The sequence below is a fragment of the Ylistrum balloti genome, unplaced genomic scaffold, assembly GCF_031769215.1.
Source record: "Ylistrum balloti isolate Yb309-2 unplaced genomic scaffold, AGI_CSIRO_Ybal_v1 Utg371312, whole genome shotgun sequence".
Taxonomy (NCBI): Eukaryota; Metazoa; Mollusca; class Bivalvia; order Pectinida; family Pectinidae; genus Ylistrum; species Ylistrum balloti.
This window is the reverse complement of record NW_026782701.1, coordinates 241643-266769: the sequence shown is the minus strand read 5'-3', so window position 1 is coordinate 266769 and position 25127 is coordinate 241643. Positions and strand designations below refer to the sequence as shown.

Here is a 25127-nt window from a genome sequence, read left to right as displayed (position 1 = left end):
CTTGGTGTTGACGGTACTGAAACCATTTCCCAAGCCTAGTTTTAACATGGGATTTTCTATGCGGATTATCACATAACGCCAAAATCATGACGTTGGCACAAGTGTTGCCCATAGTTACCCTTTACGCTACTGTGTTCTGTCCAAATAAGCAGCCTCTTGGTGGGAATTCCGGGAGAGACTATCTGGAAAGGAACGGTCCGGAAACATGGGAAATAAAGTGCTGTCCTCAAGGTTGGAGATTTGTTCACAGGAGATGTTCGTGTGTCCCCATTAATGGATTATCAGGTATTAAACATATCTCAATTAACCTTTAAAGCTCCAAAATGTCCAGATTAATACTAACAAAAGCTGATTTAAGTAATTCATATAAAATACTATAAAGTAATGTATATTTGTCATTTACTGCACAATATGACGGGGTTTCATTAAAATAAGAAGTGCTAATGATCACATGTATCAGCAGTGACCGAAAAAAATCCGCTTAAAATTCACCACAAGTCTCATACAACTTTAAATGCATTTTTAGATCGTTACTTGTGTTATTATAGTTAGTTTTACTTAAGATATACGTCATACATAATGATGGATAATCTTTCACATGAAGTTCTACGCACTTCTCGTGTGAAAGAATTGTGTTAAAAATGTATAATATCTGGATTTGTTAAAAATATAAAAGCAGACGTTACTTGTCACAAGGCTGGTAATGTTAATTGATGAATTAAGATTAAGTGTTATATTTACATGTCTGATAAATCTACGTTTTCACAATATGCGACGAATTCAGGTCTAACGCGCAAGACTTAGCGCTATAGAATTTGTAATATAGAAATAGAAAAACGTGTAAAACTGATATATTTAAAACAAAAAACAGATCAATAACATGTCATACAATCTGGGAATTGATATTTCATGACAGTATTACGGCCAATTTGTCGTCTTGATCTATTCTATAAAGTTCAAGTTTAAAAAACAGGTGTAGAGAGAGAAAACAAAATACTGTGGAAATCAACAACACGCGTGCTGCGCTGTAATGATTTCAAATCTTGTACACGAGTACATCATGATCCGAATTCTGTACAGTATAACTACGGATAAATTGTTTGCAGCATTGAAAACAAAAACCGTTGTATGTTTTAGTTGTAATCCCCAAAAGTATACGTCTAGTTTGGTATGACACCACACATGATATGGACGTATTTTTTTCTTCCTTATATTTATGGAAATGTAAATATTTAGAATAGTACTAAAATTAACATATTTTGTACAGTATATATTCAACAATATGACATTACGCATTACTAACATATAAAGTTTATGTCGAGCGAAATGATGTAAAGTTATATCTGATGTCGTTACTTTTAGCTCCTGAAGAAGTCTAAATGAACTAAAACCTTAGGAAATTTACAAGTACTCTCAAACAAAGAAGTAAACATCCTGTAAAAACTTCAAAATACCACATTTAAAATAGTGTCCTAGTTTGCTTGAAGTTACAGTTCCGATTTCTTACCAAAAGTATTAACAATCTATAGAACAAGCTGAAATCATCATTCCTTACTGAGACATTAAGGACGAAACATGTTCTGTGCTCACTGTGCTGTTTTCATAACATGTGGTCCATATTCTATGCATCTTAATTTGGCAATTACCAAGAAACCATGAAATCTGTCCAGTTTTCACTCTGTAACCTATAGATATATATTAAAAATGTAACCGCCTATATAAGTACAATTGGCCAGCATTGGCACTATATCGCCCGTTCCAAGTTGATAATTTTTACAAGCAAATGATTTTGAGTGAGGTGATAATTTTGATAACCTCTCTCTGAATTGAACATCTATATCGTTTACTAATGTGCTAATTGCTAATTCAAATTCGCCCAAGTATAACACTATCTTATAACATAAATGGCTCACTGCATGATTGAATAGCATACCCTTCCTTGAATTAATTATTATTATGAAAATATAATACTATTTGTTCAATCAATCTTTGGTGCTTGTCAGTTTGTGCAAAATGCTAGATTCTTCCATTGATCGTAAATTACTCATTCCTTCGTTGCTAGGCAACAGTCGATTGACCTGGTGATTTCCGAATATAATGGTGTATTTGACTAATATCCGACAGGTTGATTACCATGACTGACCTACATTAGTCAGTCTGTCCACAAATCAGCAGTTTCACGGCCAGGTGACATTCTGTTTTACTTATTCCATTCCATAGGATGTGGGTAATTGTCACGAAACGGAACCGAACTCGTCAAAGGTAAACTGGGAAAAGGGACTATCTATGATATACCTGTAAGAGTACTCGTATATCAGACCTTGATCAACAAAGATCATCAGCAGTGCTGTTTATCAATGCATAAAAAACAAGAAAGATAGAAAGGAAAAAAAAAACCACTCTCCTAAAGTCTACTTGACTATGAAAGTTTTCCACTAGAAATAAAAGTTTCTGTACACATATATATAATGTATCTTTCTTTATGTTAGACTCTTTCTGAAGGATCAGTGTAGGAGCTTATTTCGACTAATTCATACTAATCAATGCTGTAGGATGAATTATTCAACATAATTAAAACAATTTACAATTATTCAAAACATGATCAGGGACAAAATCGTAGAATACCAATTAAACCAAAGTAATACTGTTATAGGAGTCTTTATTAACTGTCATCCAAAAGATAAAATGACGTCAACCAATTCAGACGAAGAGTTGAAATGAATTAGAAATAATTTGTCGACAAGGAATTATTTTGTAACATTTTGATAAATTACATACATAAGTTCATGGTCGTTTTCCTAATTCACATTTAGGGAAGGATCTGCCAACTAAAGCGGTAGAGGGGAGGGCTTGTGTAGTTCATTGATTACAATACTGTTCATGGCTGTATATATGGTGTTATGGAATTATGGATCCTGGATTGACGTGTTCTGGGGCAAATACTTTAAAAAGGACGTGGTGAATTGTTAGAGCTGAACTATTCGATAACTTACTCCGACGCCATACTCGATGCGCCCTGTTTTATTTGGTTCATTTGGTATCAATTAAGTGATATGTAATGCCTCGGATGAAATGTCATTCAGGGAGGAATATCGTTAAATAAAAAAACCAAATTAAGGTTGTCTTCAGTTTAAAAATGTAGCTCATTCGATAACACTATTAACGCTATTCTGTGGTAGATTTATGTGGTAGATCCTGATCGCAAATGTAGTAAGATTTTAATAACCGATATCGTCCATATCACAGCTGTCACTTATTTACGTTTTATAGCTAAAAAATTAATGAATATACATGCAAGGAAAAGATATCAATCACATAATAGTAAGCCATGTTCCCGATTAGGGCCAATTTCACTGAATAGTAATGAGTTTATATAATAACCCGGGATTTCTGGAACTGTTTCCACATTTTCCACAACATATTGACTTTGAAATCGTATCGATAAATCGTCCATGTGATTGTGACACACTCGAGGGGAAAGGTCCGCTGCTACAAATTTCTAAATATTTTCAAGCACCAAAAGTGGATTGAATAAACGGAAATGAATACGTTCGCATGTCACCCGATGGACACCACACACGGCTGTTGTAAACAAAATGACGTCATTGTGATGTTGACAAATATTTACATAAGTAAAACAAAATCTAAATGAAGATACTTGGACTATTTTGTTTCATTTATTTCATTTTTTGGATTCACATCACATAAGTGACAATATAATTTGTATTACAGAATTATATTGGTATTTTGTTTGTAGGTTTCCGCCGACATACTGGTGTTGGAATGCATAGACTTCAGCCATCCATGGCTAAAGGTTCGGGAAACCTGTACTTTACTCAGGATGGGCGTGGTCAAGTGGATATGAGATCTACTTCCGGTGCCGATTTACATCATTCCATTAATCATAATACATTTCAGCTTGCAAATTTTATAAAGGGCCACCGTGCTAAAGAAAACTTGAATTCCAATCGAAGAAACGCATTGTTACTTCGACAACATAGACTTAAACTTCAAAATAATCTGCGTCAAAACCAGCTGACGCAGAGAAATACAATCAATAGTGACATTCTGCTGAAAGGAAAGCAGATCGTTCATATACAACATCCACACCGTAATGACAAAAGGAAACTCGTGATATCAAACAATAATTCAGGGCAGGAAAATAAAATAAATGTAAACCGCGGACAAAATACATTGAATATCAACAATGGCGGCTTTTCAAACAGTTTAGGAAGCAAATCTATATTAGGAAGTAATGCAAACACTATCGAGGGAACACAATGGTTTCCTGATATTTCACGTGATGGCTCCGGATCCGGAAACGGTCTTCCAGCAAATAATGTTGCTAGTGCGAGCATCTTAAAGAATGGATTTGGTGCAGCTGGGTCTTCGTCAAGTAATGGTAACTTTCGGAACAACATTGGAGCAGGGACAGCTTTAACATCAACAGAAACTATTGATCTCGGCGGTCGAAGAACACCAGGAATGTCTACAGGAATAGGTGGCAATGGAAATACCCTCATAAATGGAGGAGAAAATCTTAATACAATGGTAAACGACATCGGTTTCGGTGATCCTCTACGCTCAAATGGTATTGGAGTTGGAGGTTTTAATGGTAATGGAGGACCAACGGTCAGTGGGATCATTGAACCGAATTTGGCTGATGGCAGAAACTTTGGTTTTAATAATGGTGATTCTTTCTCAACAAATGTGAATCCAGAAACGAATTCTAATTTGAACATACGTAACACATTAAGCGGAAGTTTGAGTCATGGAGGAAATTCCAATGTTCCTCTCCATGTTGCTACTTCAAAATTAAGAAACTTGAATGATAGGAACTCTTTGATTATTCCGTCGCAATCTATAGAAACGGGTTCTGATTTAAACAACTTTGGATCTACTAATTTACTACCTGGCAGAGATTCAAACGTAATAAGTGAAAATCTCATCATGGACCCTTTTATTTCAGAGACACGTGGAGCCCAAAGTTTTAACTTTAATTCACTTGACACCAGTCGCAATCCAGACCATGGAGCAAATAGCTTTGATCAAAGCAGTATGCTCAATATGGTTGGATCATTATCAAGCAAAGACATAACCGAATCAGGTCAGCAATCTGGTAATACTAATACAAATGGAATCGGACTAGGTTTATCAACCGTACATGGAGCTGAACAGTTTTCAGCTTTGATGAGAAATGGAGATGGCTCTGGAGAAGTGGGTGGACACACTATTCCGAATGGTAACAGTTTGGAATCTATAAATGGACAACAGCAAGCATTTTCCAATTTAAACGGCGGCTCTTTTAATGAATTACTAAACGGTCCTAACTCCCGCACGACCATGTCATTAATTGATCAGCTGATCGCCTTAAATATGGCAAATAGTATGCTTGAATCTGGGTCCAAAACTGGAGATTTGTCGGCAACGAATGTCCATGGTAACTCGATGGGTTTACGCGATAACACAATTCCGCCTGCAAATCCTGAGATCATCACATCGTCCTCATTTGAAAACAGTCTACCAACAGATCCTTCAATGATGAATAATGCAATGCTTCTTGCCGATACGAGGATCTTGGAAAGTCCAGTTTCTCCACCGTCAAGACTGGTCACGGAAACGATATTGTTGAACACTAAAGATCCTGGCAGCGAAATGCACACAGCTGATAGGATGGTAAATGTTGATATAACTGCAAGCGATGCCTCATTTCGAGAAATATTCAACAATGATTTATTAGCGAAGAAGACTTCAACTCAAGGACTTTCTGCAGATGAGCTTACAAAAGGATTTCAAACAGGGAGCTTTATTGATAATATGGGTATGGAGGTAACCAGAGGAGCAAACACAGGTGGGACTGATATTGATGTCGTAAACAGCGGAATTGTAGGTAAAGGTATGCTCGGCAGTGATTCAAGCCTAAGGAAAAGGACGGATGGAATGCCTGTAGGATCAAGTCCCTTCAGCTTAAACACAGACATCGGAATAGCTGCAGTTTCAAGTGGTGGTACAAAGGTTCTCTTTGATGGCTCCATTAAAAAATCACCACAACAGCCAATCAGACCTTTGAACACGCCTGGTACTAAGGCATCTATGTCTTCCAGGGTAACTAGCAATGAGTCTGGATTTGGTTTTGTGAACATCCAAAATGTACCTCAAATTGTACCGAGGCCTTTAAATGACCAATCTGCAATAGAGACATCCATAAACCAGATCCTGACAATATCAGCAGCAGAAACAGCAATAGTCAAAGCAGCCAAAAAATCCATGTCGATTAAGGAAACAGCACCCGACACGTCAGCGAAAGGACGTTTCGTTACTCAGACTGGACTGGAATTATCATCTCTCAACATCAACAGAGACAATACCCTCTCTGCAGGTAAGTAAGACATATGGTATCTTGTCTATCGATTGTTTTTTTTAGAGTCAGATGCCTGTAATTAGACTGTTGATGGAAACACCTTGCCTTTTGCTTTTTTCTCTTTTCATTCCAACTACAGTTTAATGTATTTTAATGGAATTTATTTGTTCAATAAAAAATAGAAGAATGTAGACAATCCATCGATTTAACCTTTCTGTAGCAAATATCTCAAAAATGCATTTGCAACTTGAACAAATATCAGTAAAACAATGTAAGGTTTTAATAAGCGAAGTCATCTTGGTTCAACTTTATTTTACCTGAAAGATAAGTGCCACCAGATATGCAAGATCTTCGATGGCCGATCGAACACTACTTGCAACACGTGTTACTTCACAGGTGTAGATTGCCTTTTTAAAGTAGTTGTCTTGTAAACATTCGTTTTGGATTGTTAATTAATTATCTAATTACACCTTATCTGATGATTAATACAAAATTTATGTTTTTTGCTTTTTTTTTTTTTTTGTTTTTTTTTTCGTTTTGTTTTGTTTGTTTGTTTGTTTTTTTTTTTGTTGTTGTTTTTTTCAAATAAACAACACTTAAATAATTCATAGCACTTTATAATATTCACTACAGATGACACAATTAAAGTGTGAAGGAATTTTGCCACAAAATGCCTTTCAGAAAAGGGAAGAAAATCCTAACGAGCCGGAACGTTGGCTAACATGTTTTTTTTTTCGTTAGAAAAGATATAAAATCCTCTTTGCTTAATTCGAGGAATTATGTATCAAATATGACCGATTTCTAGTCAATTGAATCATTCGTGATGAACTACTGTATAACAAAGTATATCAGTCATTCATAATTTTCTCCCAAATCCCCCAAAATATGAATATGAAAAGAAAAGAAGTAGTTGATCTCTTCTTCGTTTTAAATGCTATTTTTTCTTTATCATCTTGTTTTTTTTTTTTTTTTTTTTGTCATACGCAGATGTTTGTATGGGTTGTACTATGGATGGTGGGCTAGGCTACATTAGACATCCCAGCCGCTGCGATCAGTTTGTCGTCTGCTATCCAGATCGATCTGGACTATTTAAGCCCCATGTCCAAGATTGTCCTTATGGTCAATTTTGGAGCAACATTGATGTCACTTGCAAACCTTCCAAGGATGTAAACTGCGAAAACGGTGAGAGGAAATAACATGCTGTTTTTGTTTATCTGTTCAAGCTTTAGATTTTAGTTTTGGGGGTTCTAACTTGAATGTATGTCAACAATTGTGTCATTTCATTATCAATACATGCTCATATAAGGACTGTACACTACACGAAATCGGTTATGTATTTGCGACAACGTGCATACCTATGTCAAATATATTTTGAGGGACATTTGTCTTTTGACAAAGAGAATTAAGGAAATACCAACATGACAACATGATCTTAATCCAAACTCAAATTCCATAAAAATTAGGCCAAATACTATCAAAAACGATTGACACCGATGTTCTTGAAAACGTACAAAAAAAGACCATTCATCGACGACACCTGTCATGTAAACCTTGGTAAATCCGGTACGAAATGTCACGTTCCTATACTTTATTAAGGTATGCACCAAATTAACGAGCATCAAAGACGTCCAGTTTCATATAAGACAAGAAAAGAATGTTTCTCGATGAGATCATTATCTCGACCATAAAACTTCTCCATAATTTTCGTCAACCTTCCTCATTTGAACTCCAGTATTACGAATTTGTTCGTCAGTTGACGACTTTTTGCACGAAAATCGAAATAATGGGAACAGCTCCTTGAATATGGAATCAATTGTGGCATGTTAATACCATAGGTTGGAAATGCAGGATTATTGCTATTCAGAATTGGAAATTCACAAAAGGGAAAATGATTTTTTTAGGTTTATCATACAGCTTTGTGGATGGGTGTCCATGTTGGCTTCGTTGTAAGAATAGATCGAGACAAGGAACTGAGTTAAAAGAGTCTGTCGTGTCTTTGATTTCCAATTGTGGTGGATATATACAATGGACCTGGTCAACAACATTATTGTGTTTTAATACATCTGAAAATGAAATAAAACCACTTTTGTGACCTGGTTTGATAAGCTCTTCAATAAAGTCTGCTTCGTTTGAAAATAAGAACAAGTCAGCCAACAGAGGAGCGCAGTTATTTCCCATAGGTATGCCAATAGTCTGTTGGAAGATCTCACCTCCACATTCGACTAAAATGTTGACACCGAGAAACTCTATCATTTTCATAATTTCGTCCTCCATGTATTTCTTCATTGATATGGACGTTTTTTTTTACCTTTGTTTACAACAACACATTTATACCGCCGGGTGGACAAATCAAACGTTCTTAAAAGAAAATCAGCAGTCCTTCAGTGATTTTGAAGCAATATCAATAGTTAATCTGCCTGATTATAGACATATGGCAGCAATATGAAAAATGGATACCGAATAACAATTTCACATAACAAACTGGATGACCCTTTCTTTCATAAAAATGGGGACAACTGTGTAAATACATGTGATAACGAAAACAAGGAAAACAGAACGAAAAAAACCTTTTTAAGTCATTAGCAAAGGTTAGCCTACCATTAAAATTACGTCTCTTATATGTACATATAGGTTGACTGTACATGTGTTTTTCTATCTGTTTGGAGGGAAATTTAGGTCGTCATGGTGATCTAATTTTCGAATACTCTATTTCCTTTATTTTTGTTTATTGCTCTTGGCGTTTTTCTTCGATGTACACATCTTTCCGTCTTGAAATAACAATGCAGCTAAAACAGAACCGTTTTAGTGCTAAGCTAACAATATTCAGTCCAGGTTGTATCATGGTACGTGTTTACATTTATATGTTATGTATTATTATATATAACCAGGACTTTTTTTATCATGAAGAATATATTACTACTGATCATTGTAATAACATAATTCCCCATATACGTCATAATAACTCCCCCACAACAGAATAATTATGGTGTTTTACCTATTAACTCAACACTTGAGACGACTCCATAGGTTTGACCTGTAGTGTCATAGCATTTGTCCTTGGGCGTTAATGGCGTGAGCATAAACATATTGCTTGACATTTTTTCCCCTGATGTGTCAGTGTGGGATCACAGTGTGGGTTAAGATATTATCAGCAACGTATAAAAACAGTATATATTCCTTAAGACAGGTTGGACATTGACGGTGTAAATTTATACACAAGAACCGGCTTATATACTATGGTCAATGGTTTTGGCTAACACCTTATAAGTACCAAGATATTTAAGATACTCAGCATCGTCGGTATGAAATAATGACATAATACTATGTTTTATTTTTATTTTTTCATTTACACAAATAATTATGTCTTCAAAAGTCGTATTAAAAGGATCTTGCATGAGTAGCTGTTCACTTGAGATTTATGATAAGGAAACACATTTAAGATTTTGTATATCATATAACAATAATACTTTACTATATAATAAAAACAGGGACCTAAGGTAAATGAATAAAAAAAACCCAAACAAAACAAATTTGGAAATGTAATGGGGTTATAACACTGAAAACAAGAAGATTTATATGAAACTTTGTATATAAAATAAGACAAAATGAGAAACCCAATATCCAAATAAGTGAGAAAAGACAATTCGTTTTTGAAAACGCTTAAAATTTTCTCCAGAATAAAGTTTGGGTATATCTTTTTTGTTCCGTATAATTTTCCTACTTTTGTTCGTTAGACCTGGTTGAGATGTGGTATGTGGGAGTACTATGACACTGAGAACACATCCGTTTCATGATTTGAAAAATTGGCTTTCATCACTTATGAAGGGAGGATTAATTTGGGCGGCATTGTAACTATTTCCATTCAGATTATAATTTGTGTTTATTTCTTACTAAATCGGTCCTTTAGCTTACATGTAATTACATGAGTTGCTAATTTGTCTTTTATTTTGGCATACAGAATGGTGGCGGATAGAAATATTTGAATATTTTTACTGTTTGAATAAATAATATGTATTCCGCACTCAACAGATTATTGTAAAAAGCTCACAGACGGGTACCAGTACTCTCATTCAACCAATTGTGTAGCATACTGGCAGTGTCAGGCAGGCCATTCGGTCATCCGATGTTGTCCAGAGGGTCGAACTTTCGTCCAGGGGGAGGGATGTGTTTACAGCTCTGTTTGTACTGACAGATGTCCGGTCAGCAGCCCACTACAATTTATGTGGCAAGGTGAATATTACAAAAGTGTAGTTTTTTGATGAATTACATATTTGATTAAACTTGTGATAGCTATTTCAAGTCTTAATTATAGAGAACGTGAATGAGTGCATTCCTTTTACGAGAAGGACAAAAACAATGCAGGATGCAAAGATCTCATCATTTGCCTATACTTACCTAATTCCAAAAAAATTGTAAAATGTGTTTTTAAATTGTATGTCTTGAACAGTCATAGAAACAAGACTGCTATATAAAGTTGGTTCCATACTAGCCTCTATGTCTTTTGATTTGTTCTTTGTTTAGATGATCATACCTTTGATATAGACTCTCCTGTCTCTGATAAAATTCTGTTTTCGGCGACATTGTTATATCCAAGTTATTGTTTTTTGCTTTTAGTAAATTGTAACAAAAGACCAGTGACAACTGATGTAACGACGTATGAGAAACACGTTTCGACAGGCTGGGTGTCTGAGAAGTGTAGTGTTGGACAGATTTACAAAGGCGAGATATGTGATTGTATACCAGCACATATGGGTAACCCTACCTATTCGTTCCAAGGAGGTATGCATCGCTACTGTTTAAACATTTTACTTAACTATTATTGTGCATTCTGTCACATATCATATTCTCCTGGACGCTATTACTTTCCTTGATTACTAGAAAATTCGAAAAATTATAAAATAATAAAAAGTAAATAGATAAAACAAAATGACAAACCAAAATCAAAAATAGATGAAAATGGGCCACAAACCATTCTATTTGGTGACGGTTATCATGAAAAAATAATCATCACTTCAGATTTGAAAATAGAACCATACGCAAATATTCAAAGTTGATATAATGAAATGTATCTTACAATCATAAACAACCTCAGTTTAACTACGCAAATATAAATACTCTTCCTTTTCATTTTAGATTGCAAACCTGAAGTTTTTCTCCCGTTTGACACTGATTTCAAGGATTATTCCGGAAGCAAAACCTTCGTTAGGACTGAAAACGTTACACTTTCCAATGGCGCTGCGTGTTTCGATGGTACATCTGTTATTGCTATGCCAAAATTTGCAAATATGGATTTCGGTAAAACTGTTTTTATGAAAATCAGATACAAGCAAATGGACCTTAAAGTAGACACCGAAGCATTGTTGTACAATGGCGACTGTGAAGACATTCCAACATTAGTTGTGGGCACAAAACCATCAGGAAATTCATTTTCCGTAAAAACTAATACCGGAGCATTTCAGACATCTTGGGTTCCATCATCTGTAAGTTGAATTTATGGTAGGATTTTACAAAGATTGGTACTGTTTCAAATTCATTGGTATGGCGTGCTGGGAGTAAGAATAAAGACAACTTTTTACATGTATATATGTCAAGCAGTTTGTCAGACAGTTATGAAATCACAGAAAATATAAAGATGTCTGATATATTCTGTATCTTTTTTTTTTTTGCTAGAAGTTCTGTTTACAAGTTGTTTTTTGCTTTAGTATGTAAAATTTTGAATACCAGCAAAAGTTTTCCCCAGGTTCGTCTGTACACTTCGTATAAGATCGTATAATCATGTTATTCTTAACCAATTAAACAAATGTGAATGCAAGTAAATATCAAATAATCTTATGTAAAATATTAATTGACATAAAATATTAAAGTAATTTCATGGCAAATTTCTATTGTGAACAGAAACATCTTATCTGAATACATTGAATGCATATTTACTGCTTATTCAAATTACTTGATGTCTTATGGATAAAACTTTTCTATTTTGATTGAATTTCAAGATATCTTTCAGTGTAATGTCATCTTACTTCAGCAAATGGCTATATTCTATTAAAGAGTAATAATGTTTTTTCATACGACATTTATAACTTAAATGGAATGTAGGTTGATCCCGCAGACTGGAGAGATGTCACTGTAACCATCAGCGGGGGGCGACTTGAGGGTCAATCTGGATTCAACGCTAGGGATTTAGACGTCTCAGGTAAATGATAAAATAACCATTAGCATTATACATAATATTTCTCTACCTTGTACAATGATTTTCTAAATAGTTGTTCAATGTTAAAGGCTTAACCTGAAACGTATTTCGGTATTTGACACTATGCTATATAACTACCAAATCAGTTTTGAGTGTATATTAATATCGCCACAACAATCCCACATTGTCAATGATATCATCAATCATCTGTTCTGTTTCTTAAAAAAAAATCACTTATCATTATCACTTAACACATCATCACTTTTAAACACAAAACAATACCGATGTCATAATTGTGATACTCTAAAACACAAAGAAAGAAAAATGCAACATCATTATCATATTAAATTGTTGATTAGAAAATAAGATACCTTGGCTACGCTATATGTTTGTGAAAGGAAAATAATAAAAATGATAACAATATGGTTCATGTAAACCGTGTAAATATCAATGTTTAGTGTGTGAATTTCATCCATGTATTCTAACTAAACACATGTTAATCCTGCAAACATCTATGTTTAGTGTGTGAATTTCATCCATGTACTCTAACTTAACACACGTTAACCCTGTAAACATCTATGTTTAGTGTGTGAATTTCATCCATGTATTCTAACTAAACACACCAAGTCTATTGTTAAGATTGATATAACATTAAGCTATCTAAGATGCATTGCATATACTTTTTGCGTCATATAAGAAGACGGATTTGATGTTAAGTATGTACAGCATATGGAAATCATCTACACATGGTATCAACAACAATGCAATTTAATACGTAGTTTATATTTCAAAACATTTATGACTTAGATAATCATTCATTTTTTCTGCCGATTTCTCGCTTACTTATGTGAATATTTCTTTTCAACGACGGATGATTGATGAGTATAAATTCATCAATTAATCAACGTAGGTGTTGATATTGTTAATACATAGCATACCGAAAACAATACTTCCCTAATTCTGAGTATAGTAGCTGTTGTATACATATAACACTGCGTTATAAGCGATATGTAATTGATATTTACTTTACCATAAAGGAAATTCTTCATGCATTCAATTAACAATAAAGAGTAACAATGACGTATGATATTGCTACCGTTTAGAATCTGTCTTCATCACAATAAAGCCAGGCAACGCTGAAGTATATAACGGATAGCATCATTAATACACATGTAGATATATGTATATTGGAGAGTAGATATTGATATAGTAACGCTTAAGAAATATTGGATTAATGTTCTAAAAATGTTCAGAGACACGTCAACGAAAAGTTTGAATTAATAATGATCGTTGTGGATTTATTTTCATTTATTTTCTGTTTTTTTTTTTTTATCTCATCTACAGATTTATATTCCCACTACCAATTACTCTTATTCTGTCGAAAACTTAATATTCATTTTTCACCTCAATGGATTAATTAGTAATAATCTATTATTATGGTTATCAACTTATTATTAAAATTAGATAAAGGAGAGGATGTCATTGATGTGTATATTTGTGTGGGTATATGTCTTCAATTTTCAAATTTTGCCAGAATACGGTTCTTTTGCATTTTACAAATTATACATTCACAGAACAGAAATCGAAGTTGGTCTTATATTCTTCTGACGCATACGTTTATGGGACTCGAGTGTTGTTGAGATAGTCCCATTAATCATAATTTCATGTATACTACTGTCCATGGTATGTCCATCGGTAACTGCACACAAAAACTGACCATCACATTGCTGACAGACACATCGTGTACAATATATATGGCTTGTCAACTAGTGATCATCTGGTCAACTCGGTCAAGACACAATGCCTCAGGCTAAATGGTCTCAATACCTTTGTTTGAAAAAAGTAATTGGAACAAGTCTAGATAACACATACGATAAGAAGAAATCATCTGTATATCTGTGAATTCAAAGGCGGTTATAGATACAAATAGAAATAAACCGATAGGTAGCAGCAAATTTATGATTTTACACTACGGAGTATATTGCGGAATTTCAAATGGTGTATATTTGCGAAACACATGTGTTAAGAGAAAGTGATTATTTATGAACATTGAATATTTTGATGTTTTCATATCACCATGTCTAATCACAATATTTCGTTATTGGAAACCTAAGATTTATGTAGCCCTGTTTATACACGTTTCTACATAGATACTTTGCAATATACTATCATGATATAATGTCATGTGACGCAATAATGTATCATAATAACCATTGAACAAAACCATTCTACAAACATTAAATAGTTTTCTTAGGATACATTGTAGGCGTTTTTGTTAATCAATCTGACATGCCTGATTTATTTTAATATTATATAGTATAAAAATATAGCTGAAAGAGACAAGAATAATGAAAATCCATAAAGAAGACAACTAAAAAAAATGAAAAAACAAAAAGAAAAACAATAGACACATCAGAAATAGTATTTGATATTTTTCATTTAAATTGTCTTTATGCTCGTCAGACGTAGCTTTTTTTGATGTATTCATTTCAAACATTCAATTTTGTCATCTCGTTTTGTCACTTTTGATATTTTGATATATTTTGACTTTTGACACACAGTTACAGAACTACCACGGCACAAATAAAACGTATTTTGTGTTTTGCCTTTTATCATTAATATGTTCGATATCGTGATGCATTGGAGATAATTAATATACTTTATCTTGTTTTGAAATCTTAGGTGGGATAGCCAGGTCTCACTGTGGAATCAAACTTGGATGGGGAAAGAAGTTTAAAAGTTTCGTCGGCTGCATTGACGAGGTATGCTTTAATGACTTTAAAAGATATGTTCAAATAATGTTTATTATGACTTTTGTAGTATTGTGCAAGACATTGCGCTGTTTAAAGAAGTACCTAATTTGTAATACTACAATGATAAAATAATAAGGCTATTTAAATCAACATGAAAAAACACTTTTTATGATAAATGGTTAATATCTTCTCTCTTTTTTTTTTTTTTTTTTTTTTGGAAATGCGGCTTCATGAAAGATTTAATATATTTCAACACTTGACAAATGAAAACTTTATCTATATTTTCGATCATGATAACGTTTTGGTTATTTGTGCAATATTTTTTAAACATCATCACGCTTATTTAAGAGATATTGATCGGTAAACGCTGGCATGTGTTATACCTAAATCGATACCACGAAAAGGAACTGTAGGCTAGCCTTGCACTGTCACTCACTCTGCCTATAAGTCTTTCAGTATGTCACATTACCAAAGCCATATCTCAAATACTGTCACCTCCTGTAGATAGATTCGGTATGCAAGTACATTTTAAGATATCATAGCGTCGAATACTGATCAGCGCTAAACAATATTTAAACGTGTATTGTTTCTTTAATTAATCACGTGTTTTGCTCATAAAATCTTCTATTCTCTTATTTTCCCTTTTTAATTCGTTTACCAATTTTTTCCCTAATTGGACATTTTCCTTTTTTATGATATTGATTGTTTTTAACTTTTTTCCATTTATCTGACGTAGTTAATTGCCTACCATTGTTCGTTTGATATGTTACAGGTATCAATATACCGATGTATCCCGAATACCAGTATGGCAGCAGATGGCTCAATACGAACCTCAATTGCTGCAAAATGACAAAACAGAGATCACAACAAGACAAACAAGATTTCAAATAATATTTTTCATTCCGTTTCGAGGTAAATTATGTTATCTTACACCGTGGGGAAAGCTAATTTAGTGAGCAAATACGATGTTTGCCTACCGTTTGAGTTATGCCTTCCACGAGTTGAGAGCCATATGTCTCATCAACGAGGGCATGGATACGTGTTGTCATAAATCTGTTTTGTGAACATGAAGTCATAGTTGTGAAAAGTAATTCATCCGTCTTAACCCTTTGGAAATATCATAAAATATCACACCACCAAATGTTTCGATAGACCTATCCAGGAAAGAGAACATTTAGCTTACTATTACGTGTCAGATGGCATAGAAAGTGTAGGTATATAAACCATATGTTTCACGTTTAATGTTTTAATATTGTACGTGATTAATAAATAAGCTCTGTACACGATTTATTTAAAAGTATCTATTATATATAAAAATAAGTATCTGTGTTCTCGTCTCGTGTTATGAAATTCCGAATATTCAGTGTACAGAAATTAAAAGGTTTAGCTTTCATGTTCATTAGCATACTCTTGAAAAAGGCAATTCCACCTAATTGAGTAATGTAGTAAATTTCAATGTACCTGTAAAGCAAAGAATTCATGTACAGTATTCTGTTATACTTTGTCAAATTATGCTGAATTGCTCATTTGAAATGTTGGATAAAGATCATTTATCACTAGATAGGCCGGCAATGGAAATGGTGTCAACAGGTGTACACCTCCGATGTACATCACATTAGCATATATATGTAAGCATTGAACTGTCTCCCTTTGTTTTATATGATCGGTATAATGCACAGATTTGTATGCAAATACGATACATCATACTAATACAATGTGTATACATTTTTGTGCAAAGTTAGTTGATATGGCTACAATTATGACGTTTAACGATAGCTACGTTAATTGTACTCCTTTAAGTGCATGATCACTTCTTAATCGCGACCAAAAGACTATATTGCTCATTTCACTCTTATTTCCTACACGTGACAAATGTCATCACTCCATTATCCTTGTGCAAAATAAAGGGTGTTTTAAGAAATACAGTTAAATCTTCCATCAATTATATCTAAATAAATGCCATATCCTCGTATAAAAGAGACTTAAATTTTGAATGTTATATTGTTATACCAGAATCTGGTCAAGTCCTTGATTGTATGATGATATGGGGTAAATATAAACCCTAACAATTCTCACAATATGACGGATATATAACTGTATATCCTTAAGAAATGGATAGGTATATCCGATATTTATTTTACAAGCATTGGCAAGTAATATGACAAATAAGTTAACTTTTGATTTATCAGTACCAGTGATTGTATGTAATATATTGGATTTATTTTCTATACTTTGTATATCCCCTTACGACTTTTCCATAATGAAATCTGTATATGTTGTATGTTTTTTTTTTATATAAATGCTTACTTCCCCCTCCCCCCATTCAAAAAAAATATTTTTGTTGTTGACTTAAGTTCTATAGAAATGCACTTTCTAGCTAGTTTGTTTTTCCTTTTTCCCGAAAACTTATTTTTTCTATAATAAACAATCTTCAAAGACAACAAATTTGTATATGATTTTAACATGCACTCAGTGCCATTCTGTGTGCAATGATTAACTGTGTTAATATTTTAAGACCACAGTTTGATTTCAATTTAGAAATATGCAAGGCGATGTCTCAGTGAATTGATATATAGAGCATACTGCAATCGAAGATATCTTGGTTAAAATACATACCTTAATTGTTCAGCATATTTTCTCATTCTTTATGGGACAAAAAGAATACATTATCAAAAAGGTAGATAAAGACTTTGACCTTTAACATTTAAGAATGCTTACTGGTTTCTAAAATTATTTTTATTTATAAGTAGTCCCGCTAATGTTCACGTAAGTTTTGGTAGGTGATAAAATGCGAGATTTTCTCCATACATTTCTAAGTAATATTCTTAGTGTATTGCTTACGATCGTCATATTTGTGAAAGTATCCACAAAGAATGATCTCATATAGCGCAAATTCATTTCAGAATGAAGTATTCAGTATTCTGAATGCAGGACTAATTCTATTACCCATAATAAAAAGTTTAACCGAGTTGTACACCTGAACATCTATGAAAGAAGGGGAGTAACTCTTTTTTCCTCTTTCCTTTGAAATTGAAGTGTTTTTTTTTCAAAGACAAAAAATGTTTTAATTTGTAATTATCAATAATCAGTTGTTGTAATAATTCATTTTTCAAAAATAGGTACAATTATGCACTTTTTTTTAATAAAACGATATTTCCATAACAATCTAGCACATAACATTGCATTATGATATTGCTAAAGTATTATTTCTCTTTATTTTCATATTAATGCTGTGTACCTTAGGTTGGGTATCGACATACATCGGTAAACCTGTTTGTAGTTGTAATTGTTTTATAAATAAAGATACTGAAATTGTTATTAACAAATCGTTTTTTTTATTGTTTTGTTTTCTGACAATTGGACACCAAACTTGATTAAATATTTTAGTACAATTTCTTTCTTGTACATGCATTCTTTACCATCAAACGGAATATGGAAGACATCTCAAATTTTAGCTTGAAAGTATAATAGCTTGTTTGAATACAATATATAACTCTTTTAGAAGCAGATCGTGTTAGAATTAAACGTAACCATTGTGCTCGGATGTATGGAAATTGCGTTTTCGACAAATAGGGTACTGATACCTGTTTTCAGAAAGTTGCGGTCCTGACTATATTTTCAGGTGAAAATGTGCTTTGTATTTCTTTTAAATAATGTCGTATACACTTAAGAAAAGAAAGAAATGAAAAAATACCGTTTCTTTACATTAAGCCACTTTATCTTTGGGATCGTTGTCAAAACACAACAAAACAATAGTTTTAAACAAAATACAAAACAACAAAATATTAGTTATAAACAAACAACAAAATATTAATTATAAACAAAAACATTTTGTATATTAATATTGTATGCAAACTGAATGCATATTTAGTAGTGAAATTAAGAACAACAACAAAAATCAAATGCTGCTTGGAAGATGAAGTTCACCTATGACGTTATATGCTACAAAATTTCACGAGCAACATAATTTCAGATTGTACAATAGACACAAAAATAGATTGCAACTGTTGATGCAGATTAACAGTAGATTAAAAAAATCAATTACATTGCATTATACCGCTGTTTCATCCTAGGACTCATGAATGGGCTAAGGGCCTGCGAAGGGTTTTCGACATTTAGATAATAACCTATACATATGGCAGAGAGCAGACTCAAACCCTAATGTATTTTCAAAACCTTTATTTTCATAGCATCAAGAAACATAAAAAATATCAACATAATCAAAGCCAAAACTTAAACCTAGGGCAAAACATGAACAAAAAATGATTTACACGGTAGCTCATGAACATTTTTCATCATCCATCAGCTTTTGAAACACTATATTACGAGTTTGTTCGTCAGTTGACGACTTGTTGTAAGAAAATCGTGATAATGGGAACATGCCGTTGGATATCGAATCAACTGCGAAATGTAAACGCTATATGTTAGGGATACAGGAATATTGATACCAGGAAATGAAATATTAACAAGAGGGAAATTGAAATCATCATGCTTATCTAACAGCGTGGTGGAAAGCTCTCCATGTTTGTGTCGTTGTACGAAAAGATCGAGATAAGAATCTGATGTATAAGAGTCTATTGTGTTTTAATTTCCAATTGTGGTGGGTATATACGATGGACGTGGGCGATATATTTCTTATTGTCTAAAGACAACACGTCATCAATATATCTAAAAGTGAAATTAAACAAATTTGTCTAGTATTTGTGATTAGTTTTGAATAAACTATGTCAAAGACATAGGCATTTGGATGATTGGACGAGTGCAAATACAGATAGACATGTAGAAATTAAATATCACTTCATGATATCACTGACATTTAGCATGTAAACAACTGAACAAATCACCTGCTTCTTTGTATCTGTAATGATGATCTTATTCAAAGGCAGTGGCATACATTCTATGCTTTACCCAAATCCAAGTCAATCAATGGACGTATTAGTAATTCTTCACCAAAAGCATGTAAAACATTGAAACAGTTCGAGTAGTTTACTGAATATGTTTTTTTCTGTTGACGTTGGTACCAGTGTTAATCACGACAAAAATAATTTGTAAATCAGTGTAAAACTAAACTATCTATCTATAGTGGTTTTCTATGGTATAAACTCGTTGGTCATGCTGTTTATCAAATATGTCTGTTCTATAGGACTTGCCCTGAATTCTCACTGCAGTATACATCGGAACTGAGAGACAAATTTACATGTAAATCAAAGACTAACGGGTATGTAGGGGTGCTGGAAATGGCAGATTTTTTTCAAAAACTTCCTCTTCTATGAAAATACAAATAAGAAGTTAGAAGTAATACAATGCAAGGGGAGTTATGTCCCTTTGGTAGTCAAAGTGGCACGGTCAAATTAAAAAATGAAATAGTACTAAAGCAGATATTACCAGGATGATTGGATAACAAGCTTATAGCTTATGTAAAACCATCTCTTAATTAGTTATTTGTAAAGATATATCAGTAGAGTGATATTGTCTGACTGAACATGGAACGCTGGTGTCAACAATAATCTACATCAACGTAAGTGTTAGTTTATTACAACTACATAATTATGAAAAAGTATACCTACTAGGGTAAGTAATTTACGCTACATAAATATAAACTGATTAACCTAACTAAAGTAAGTACATTTTACACAGGTATGAACTAGTTACATTATACAGGTAAAATATATATATGACCTTGATAAAATTAATTACAATGTTTTACATAATTATAAACGATTATCCCTATTACAGGTAAGTAAACTGTGAGTACATCAATACAATTGTATATACAAATTACCTTAATACTGTTGAGTACATTGAAATCATATAAGTATAAATGGGTATTTATATTAAAGATAAGTACTTTGTAACTTTTTAAACTCTTTAAATCTTAAATAATTCTAAACCATTAAGCCCCATTCCATACACATTCTTAAACTTTAGTCCTCACTCATTAAACTTTCAAAACCCTTTAGCCCTCACTCTTCAAACCTTCTAAAATCATTATCCGTCACTCCTTCAACTCTCTAGAACCTTTGACCCTCACTCCACAAACTCTCTATAGCCTTTAACCCTAACTCCCCACTCAAACTCTCAAGAATCTTTAGCCGTCACTCACTTATTTCTCTAGAACATTTTGTCCTCGCTCTCAAACTCTCTAGAAACTTAAGCCCCAACTCCCTTATCTCTCTAGAACCTTTAGCCCTCCCTCTCAAACTCTTTAGAACCTTTAGTCCTCACTTCTCGAACTGTCTAATACCTTTATCCTCCATTCTTTCAACTTTTCTTAGTACCCATTCTTTATTCCTAGTACTCTATGTATTAATGATCATAATTGTGTTAGGTAAATTAAAATATATAAAAGAAAGAAGGGGTATTCATGGTAAGTTTAAGTTGATTGTTACTACATAAGTAAGATCGGATAAACCGAGCAATCCTAGATAAGATAAGTGTATTGTTGCTAGGTTTTAGCTTTGACTTCTTGTACAGTTGTACAGCTAAGCTAATTTCCTGGTTTTGTTGTACAGTCTGTCCTGGAATTTAAAAAAGTAATCAATCGATATTCGATCCATAATTCCATGCCATGATGAATTGTTCTCTTGAATTTATATACTTTACTCAAAAGATTTTAAGCCGCTGCATTGTAATCGTGATCTGAAATGATGAATGATATACCTTGTCTGTTCGATTACCATAGGAATGGTAACTTAGCGATATACTTATGTCTCTATCAAGATATTTTTACAGACACTCACAGAATCATTTTCTAATAATGTGGAAAGTAGGTTCCGCAAAGTATGTTGTAAAGAGAAGACGTTACATGATTTTTGATCATGTAAGGAAGTTTGGTTATCTTGGGAATCCCAAACAGCATCAGTATATTCGAGAACTGGTATAACATATGAGAAATATATCCTTTCTAAGGTGCCTTCTAAATGCCTTCGAAATGATACCGTCTACATGGTTAGTTCAACTTAAATCAGCACCTTGATGTTCATGTGTTGTCACTTGTTGGATGTAAGTATTGTCCATAAATTGCATTTCGAAACTTTCTTACTAATTATCAATAATTCTGGTGGTGTTAAACGTTATTAACTATTGTTTAGCCAATGCAACAATTTTACATAGGTCGTTCTTTATGATATTGACTGAGTAAACGGCGTTGTCTATTACAAAATAAAGTGTAGCGACATCATGACCTTTTGATGGAGATAAGATATTGTCATTTAGATCACCTGTAATCAGGATGTTTGTAATATCGGTACTTGATGCATTATTTAGCCATACTGTAGCTAATTCTTCATTTTCACCAAAATATGCTATTCACTTGAATTTTTTGTACCATTTTCACTAACAGACCTATCTATGGTTATGATTCAACTGGTTTCTATCTATTGTTGTCACAGTCTCTGTCTGTGGTTTGCTTTTTGATATAGTCCATTTCTGTTACGGTTTCGTCGTTTTTAAAAGTCAATTTTTTTAGGATGCACGTCAAGGCACTTCAAATTTTTTTCATCAATATTATCGTCGGTAAAATGTTTTTAAAAAGATAAAAAAAAAATGATAATAATACTAATGATAATAAAGAACGGATTAATTCAAACAAAAATATTCAACGGCAACATAATATAAGTTCAAATTCTTATTCCATGAAACCAGAGCAAAATTTGAGCAAAAGAAAGATTTACATAGAGACTCATGGAAAAAACGCACAAGGGGAATATAACCAGGTATGCAAGAAGAAACTTGCCTTCTGCTTCATCGTGGAAAGTTTGGTTAATTTAAGTAAGCAATGTCATGTTCTCAAAGTAAAAATAGCAATTTCACATCATTTCTCATCCTAAATCGTTATTTTCCCTGTATGATATGAAGTCCGATGTGTCCAAAACTAGCTAATAAGGCGCAATTCATTTCATGAAGTTATATTGAGAAAATTAAATGTATTCAATCAAACGTCATTAGTTGCATACATTTTTATATATAAATATATTTCTTTCTGATTGTTATCAATGCTGAAGTACATTTTTCAGCATCAGTCATACATTATAATATCATTGAAATCACTGCAAACTGCTTTCTCCAATATCATCAGATCTGACTGGACCATACCAACCAGAAAGATACATGCAATACAATAATTTTACACTCGATGAGGTGACCGATGACATGCTGTCTTAGATAACAGGAGACATCGCCCCTATTTATGATCACTGAAGCAAGCAACATTAATATGACATAGGTAAGATAATTTCCCCTCTATTTTCTACTGTTCTGTTTTACCGGACGTACTCGGTCAGTAAAACAAAAAAGGTTTATTATGACCGTTGTGAGTGAACACTAATATTCCAATAGGATATACTTTTTTGCCATAACTTACATCATGCGTTTGGAGATTTTTTGCCGAGATTAATAAAGCGAAAATGTCGCGTTTCCTCTTTAGTTCAATACAAATCAAGGAATGATAAAACAGATTATTATATATATCAGGGCTGATAACAAAAATAATTTATTTTTAAGCTAAATTAATACCAATGTTTGAATATATTTGCTTGCTTACGTGTAATTTGGTTTGATAAAAACTGAAATGTAACTGATTTGTTTATAGTCTAATAATTTTATTTTGATTGTTTTACTCTCTTCTTACTCTAGACAGTTATATGCTACAAAGTTTCCCGACAAAATGGTACCTACTTGAATTTGTTTGAATATTAGACACATTACAATATTTTGATATGGAACATTTTTATAAAATCATTAGTTATCTATATTTCATGGTCCATTCTGAAATGAGGTACTGATGAATATTGAGTACTATTATAGAATTCATGTCTAGAATCATGTTGGTAAAAATGGGGTATGAAAACAAGTTACAACTCACAAAACCATTTTGTCATGAAAACAAAAAACATAGTTCACATTGTTTCATTAATAGCAAATTCAAAATGGTACGAACCGATAAACAAACAGTATCTAAAATAGATGTGATCAGTAAAACGGCATCGACGTCAGTGATGTGATCAATGAAAGGAAGTCGATAATCTGAAATTCATTTAATATGAACATGATATATGAAAAACACGATATGATAGTGTTTTGTGTGTTTAAGTATGAGTAAGTTATTTGACACGTATAGCTGAGATATCAGAATACTTTTCAGTCAAGTTAATATACCGTGGTTATAGTCTAACACCGAAACATGCATATACTATTTTAGTCTTCATTCTTTCAATATAATCAATTTGTTTCCTTCAAACTGAGATTTATTTTGGCCTTGATGATAAAATCCGATATGGTGCCCATCACATATGCACTTCCCTACAAATGAATTATTTGTTTTTATATAATCTTATACAGAAAAATGACATTTTGAATATATTTAATTGATTTTAAACCCAGCAGAAAGTTTTTAATGAAATACGCCTTCATGAAGCTAACAAGCCTTAAACAGTGTAAGAATGAGAATATGTGATACGCCTTAGGCAGGTAAGTGACTCGATCAACTACAGCATTGCACTAAATCTGCAAACTAGCATTACCTGTCGTTGGTAGAAAGCTAAAACACATTCTTTGAATTGTCTTATGGTATGAAGGTGTACTCACAATAATAAGAGACCGTAAAGTGTTATGGTAGAGGTGTTAATATATTATCTGTATTTCTGTTAAGTTGACCTATGTGAGTATATAAAATGTTTAATATATTATCATGATAGACAGTGATATTGTTATGGAAATGCATTCATAGATTCTTGATGAAATAGATGAGTTTGAAAACTATAGAGATGAAAACATAACATAATTTTATAAATAAACAAGTGATGCAAAATATTTCATAAAAAAT

The 25127-nt window shown here is 32.9% G+C and overlaps 1 protein-coding gene across 1 annotated transcript; it reads left to right on the top strand.

Moving 5' to 3' along the window:
• The first annotated feature begins 86 nt into the window (after positions 1 to 86).
• Positions 87 to 16154, top strand: LOC132561956 (uncharacterized). Its single transcript, XM_060226676.1, has 9 exons — positions 87 to 285; positions 3758 to 6379; positions 7349 to 7543; positions 10391 to 10591; positions 10976 to 11140; positions 11495 to 11841; positions 12458 to 12554; positions 15234 to 15313; positions 16077 to 16154. The coding sequence occupies exons 1-9, from the start codon at positions 87 to 89 to the stop codon at positions 16152 to 16154; spliced, it is 3984 nt and encodes a 1327-aa protein (XP_060082659.1).
• Positions 16155 to 25127: the final 8973 nt, after the last annotated feature.

Coding starts and splice junctions, on each gene's coding strand:
- LOC132561956 (XM_060226676.1), top strand. CDS start 87: ATGACGTTGGCACAAGTGTTGCCCATAGTTACCCTTTACGCTACTGTG. Junction 6,380..7,348: donor AGACAATACCCTCTCTGCAG/GTAAGTAAGACA, acceptor TGTCATACGCAG/ATGTTTGTATGGGTTGTACT. Junction 15,314..16,076: donor TCGTCGGCTGCATTGACGAG/GTATGCTTTAAT, acceptor GATATGTTACAG/GTATCAATATACCGATGTAT.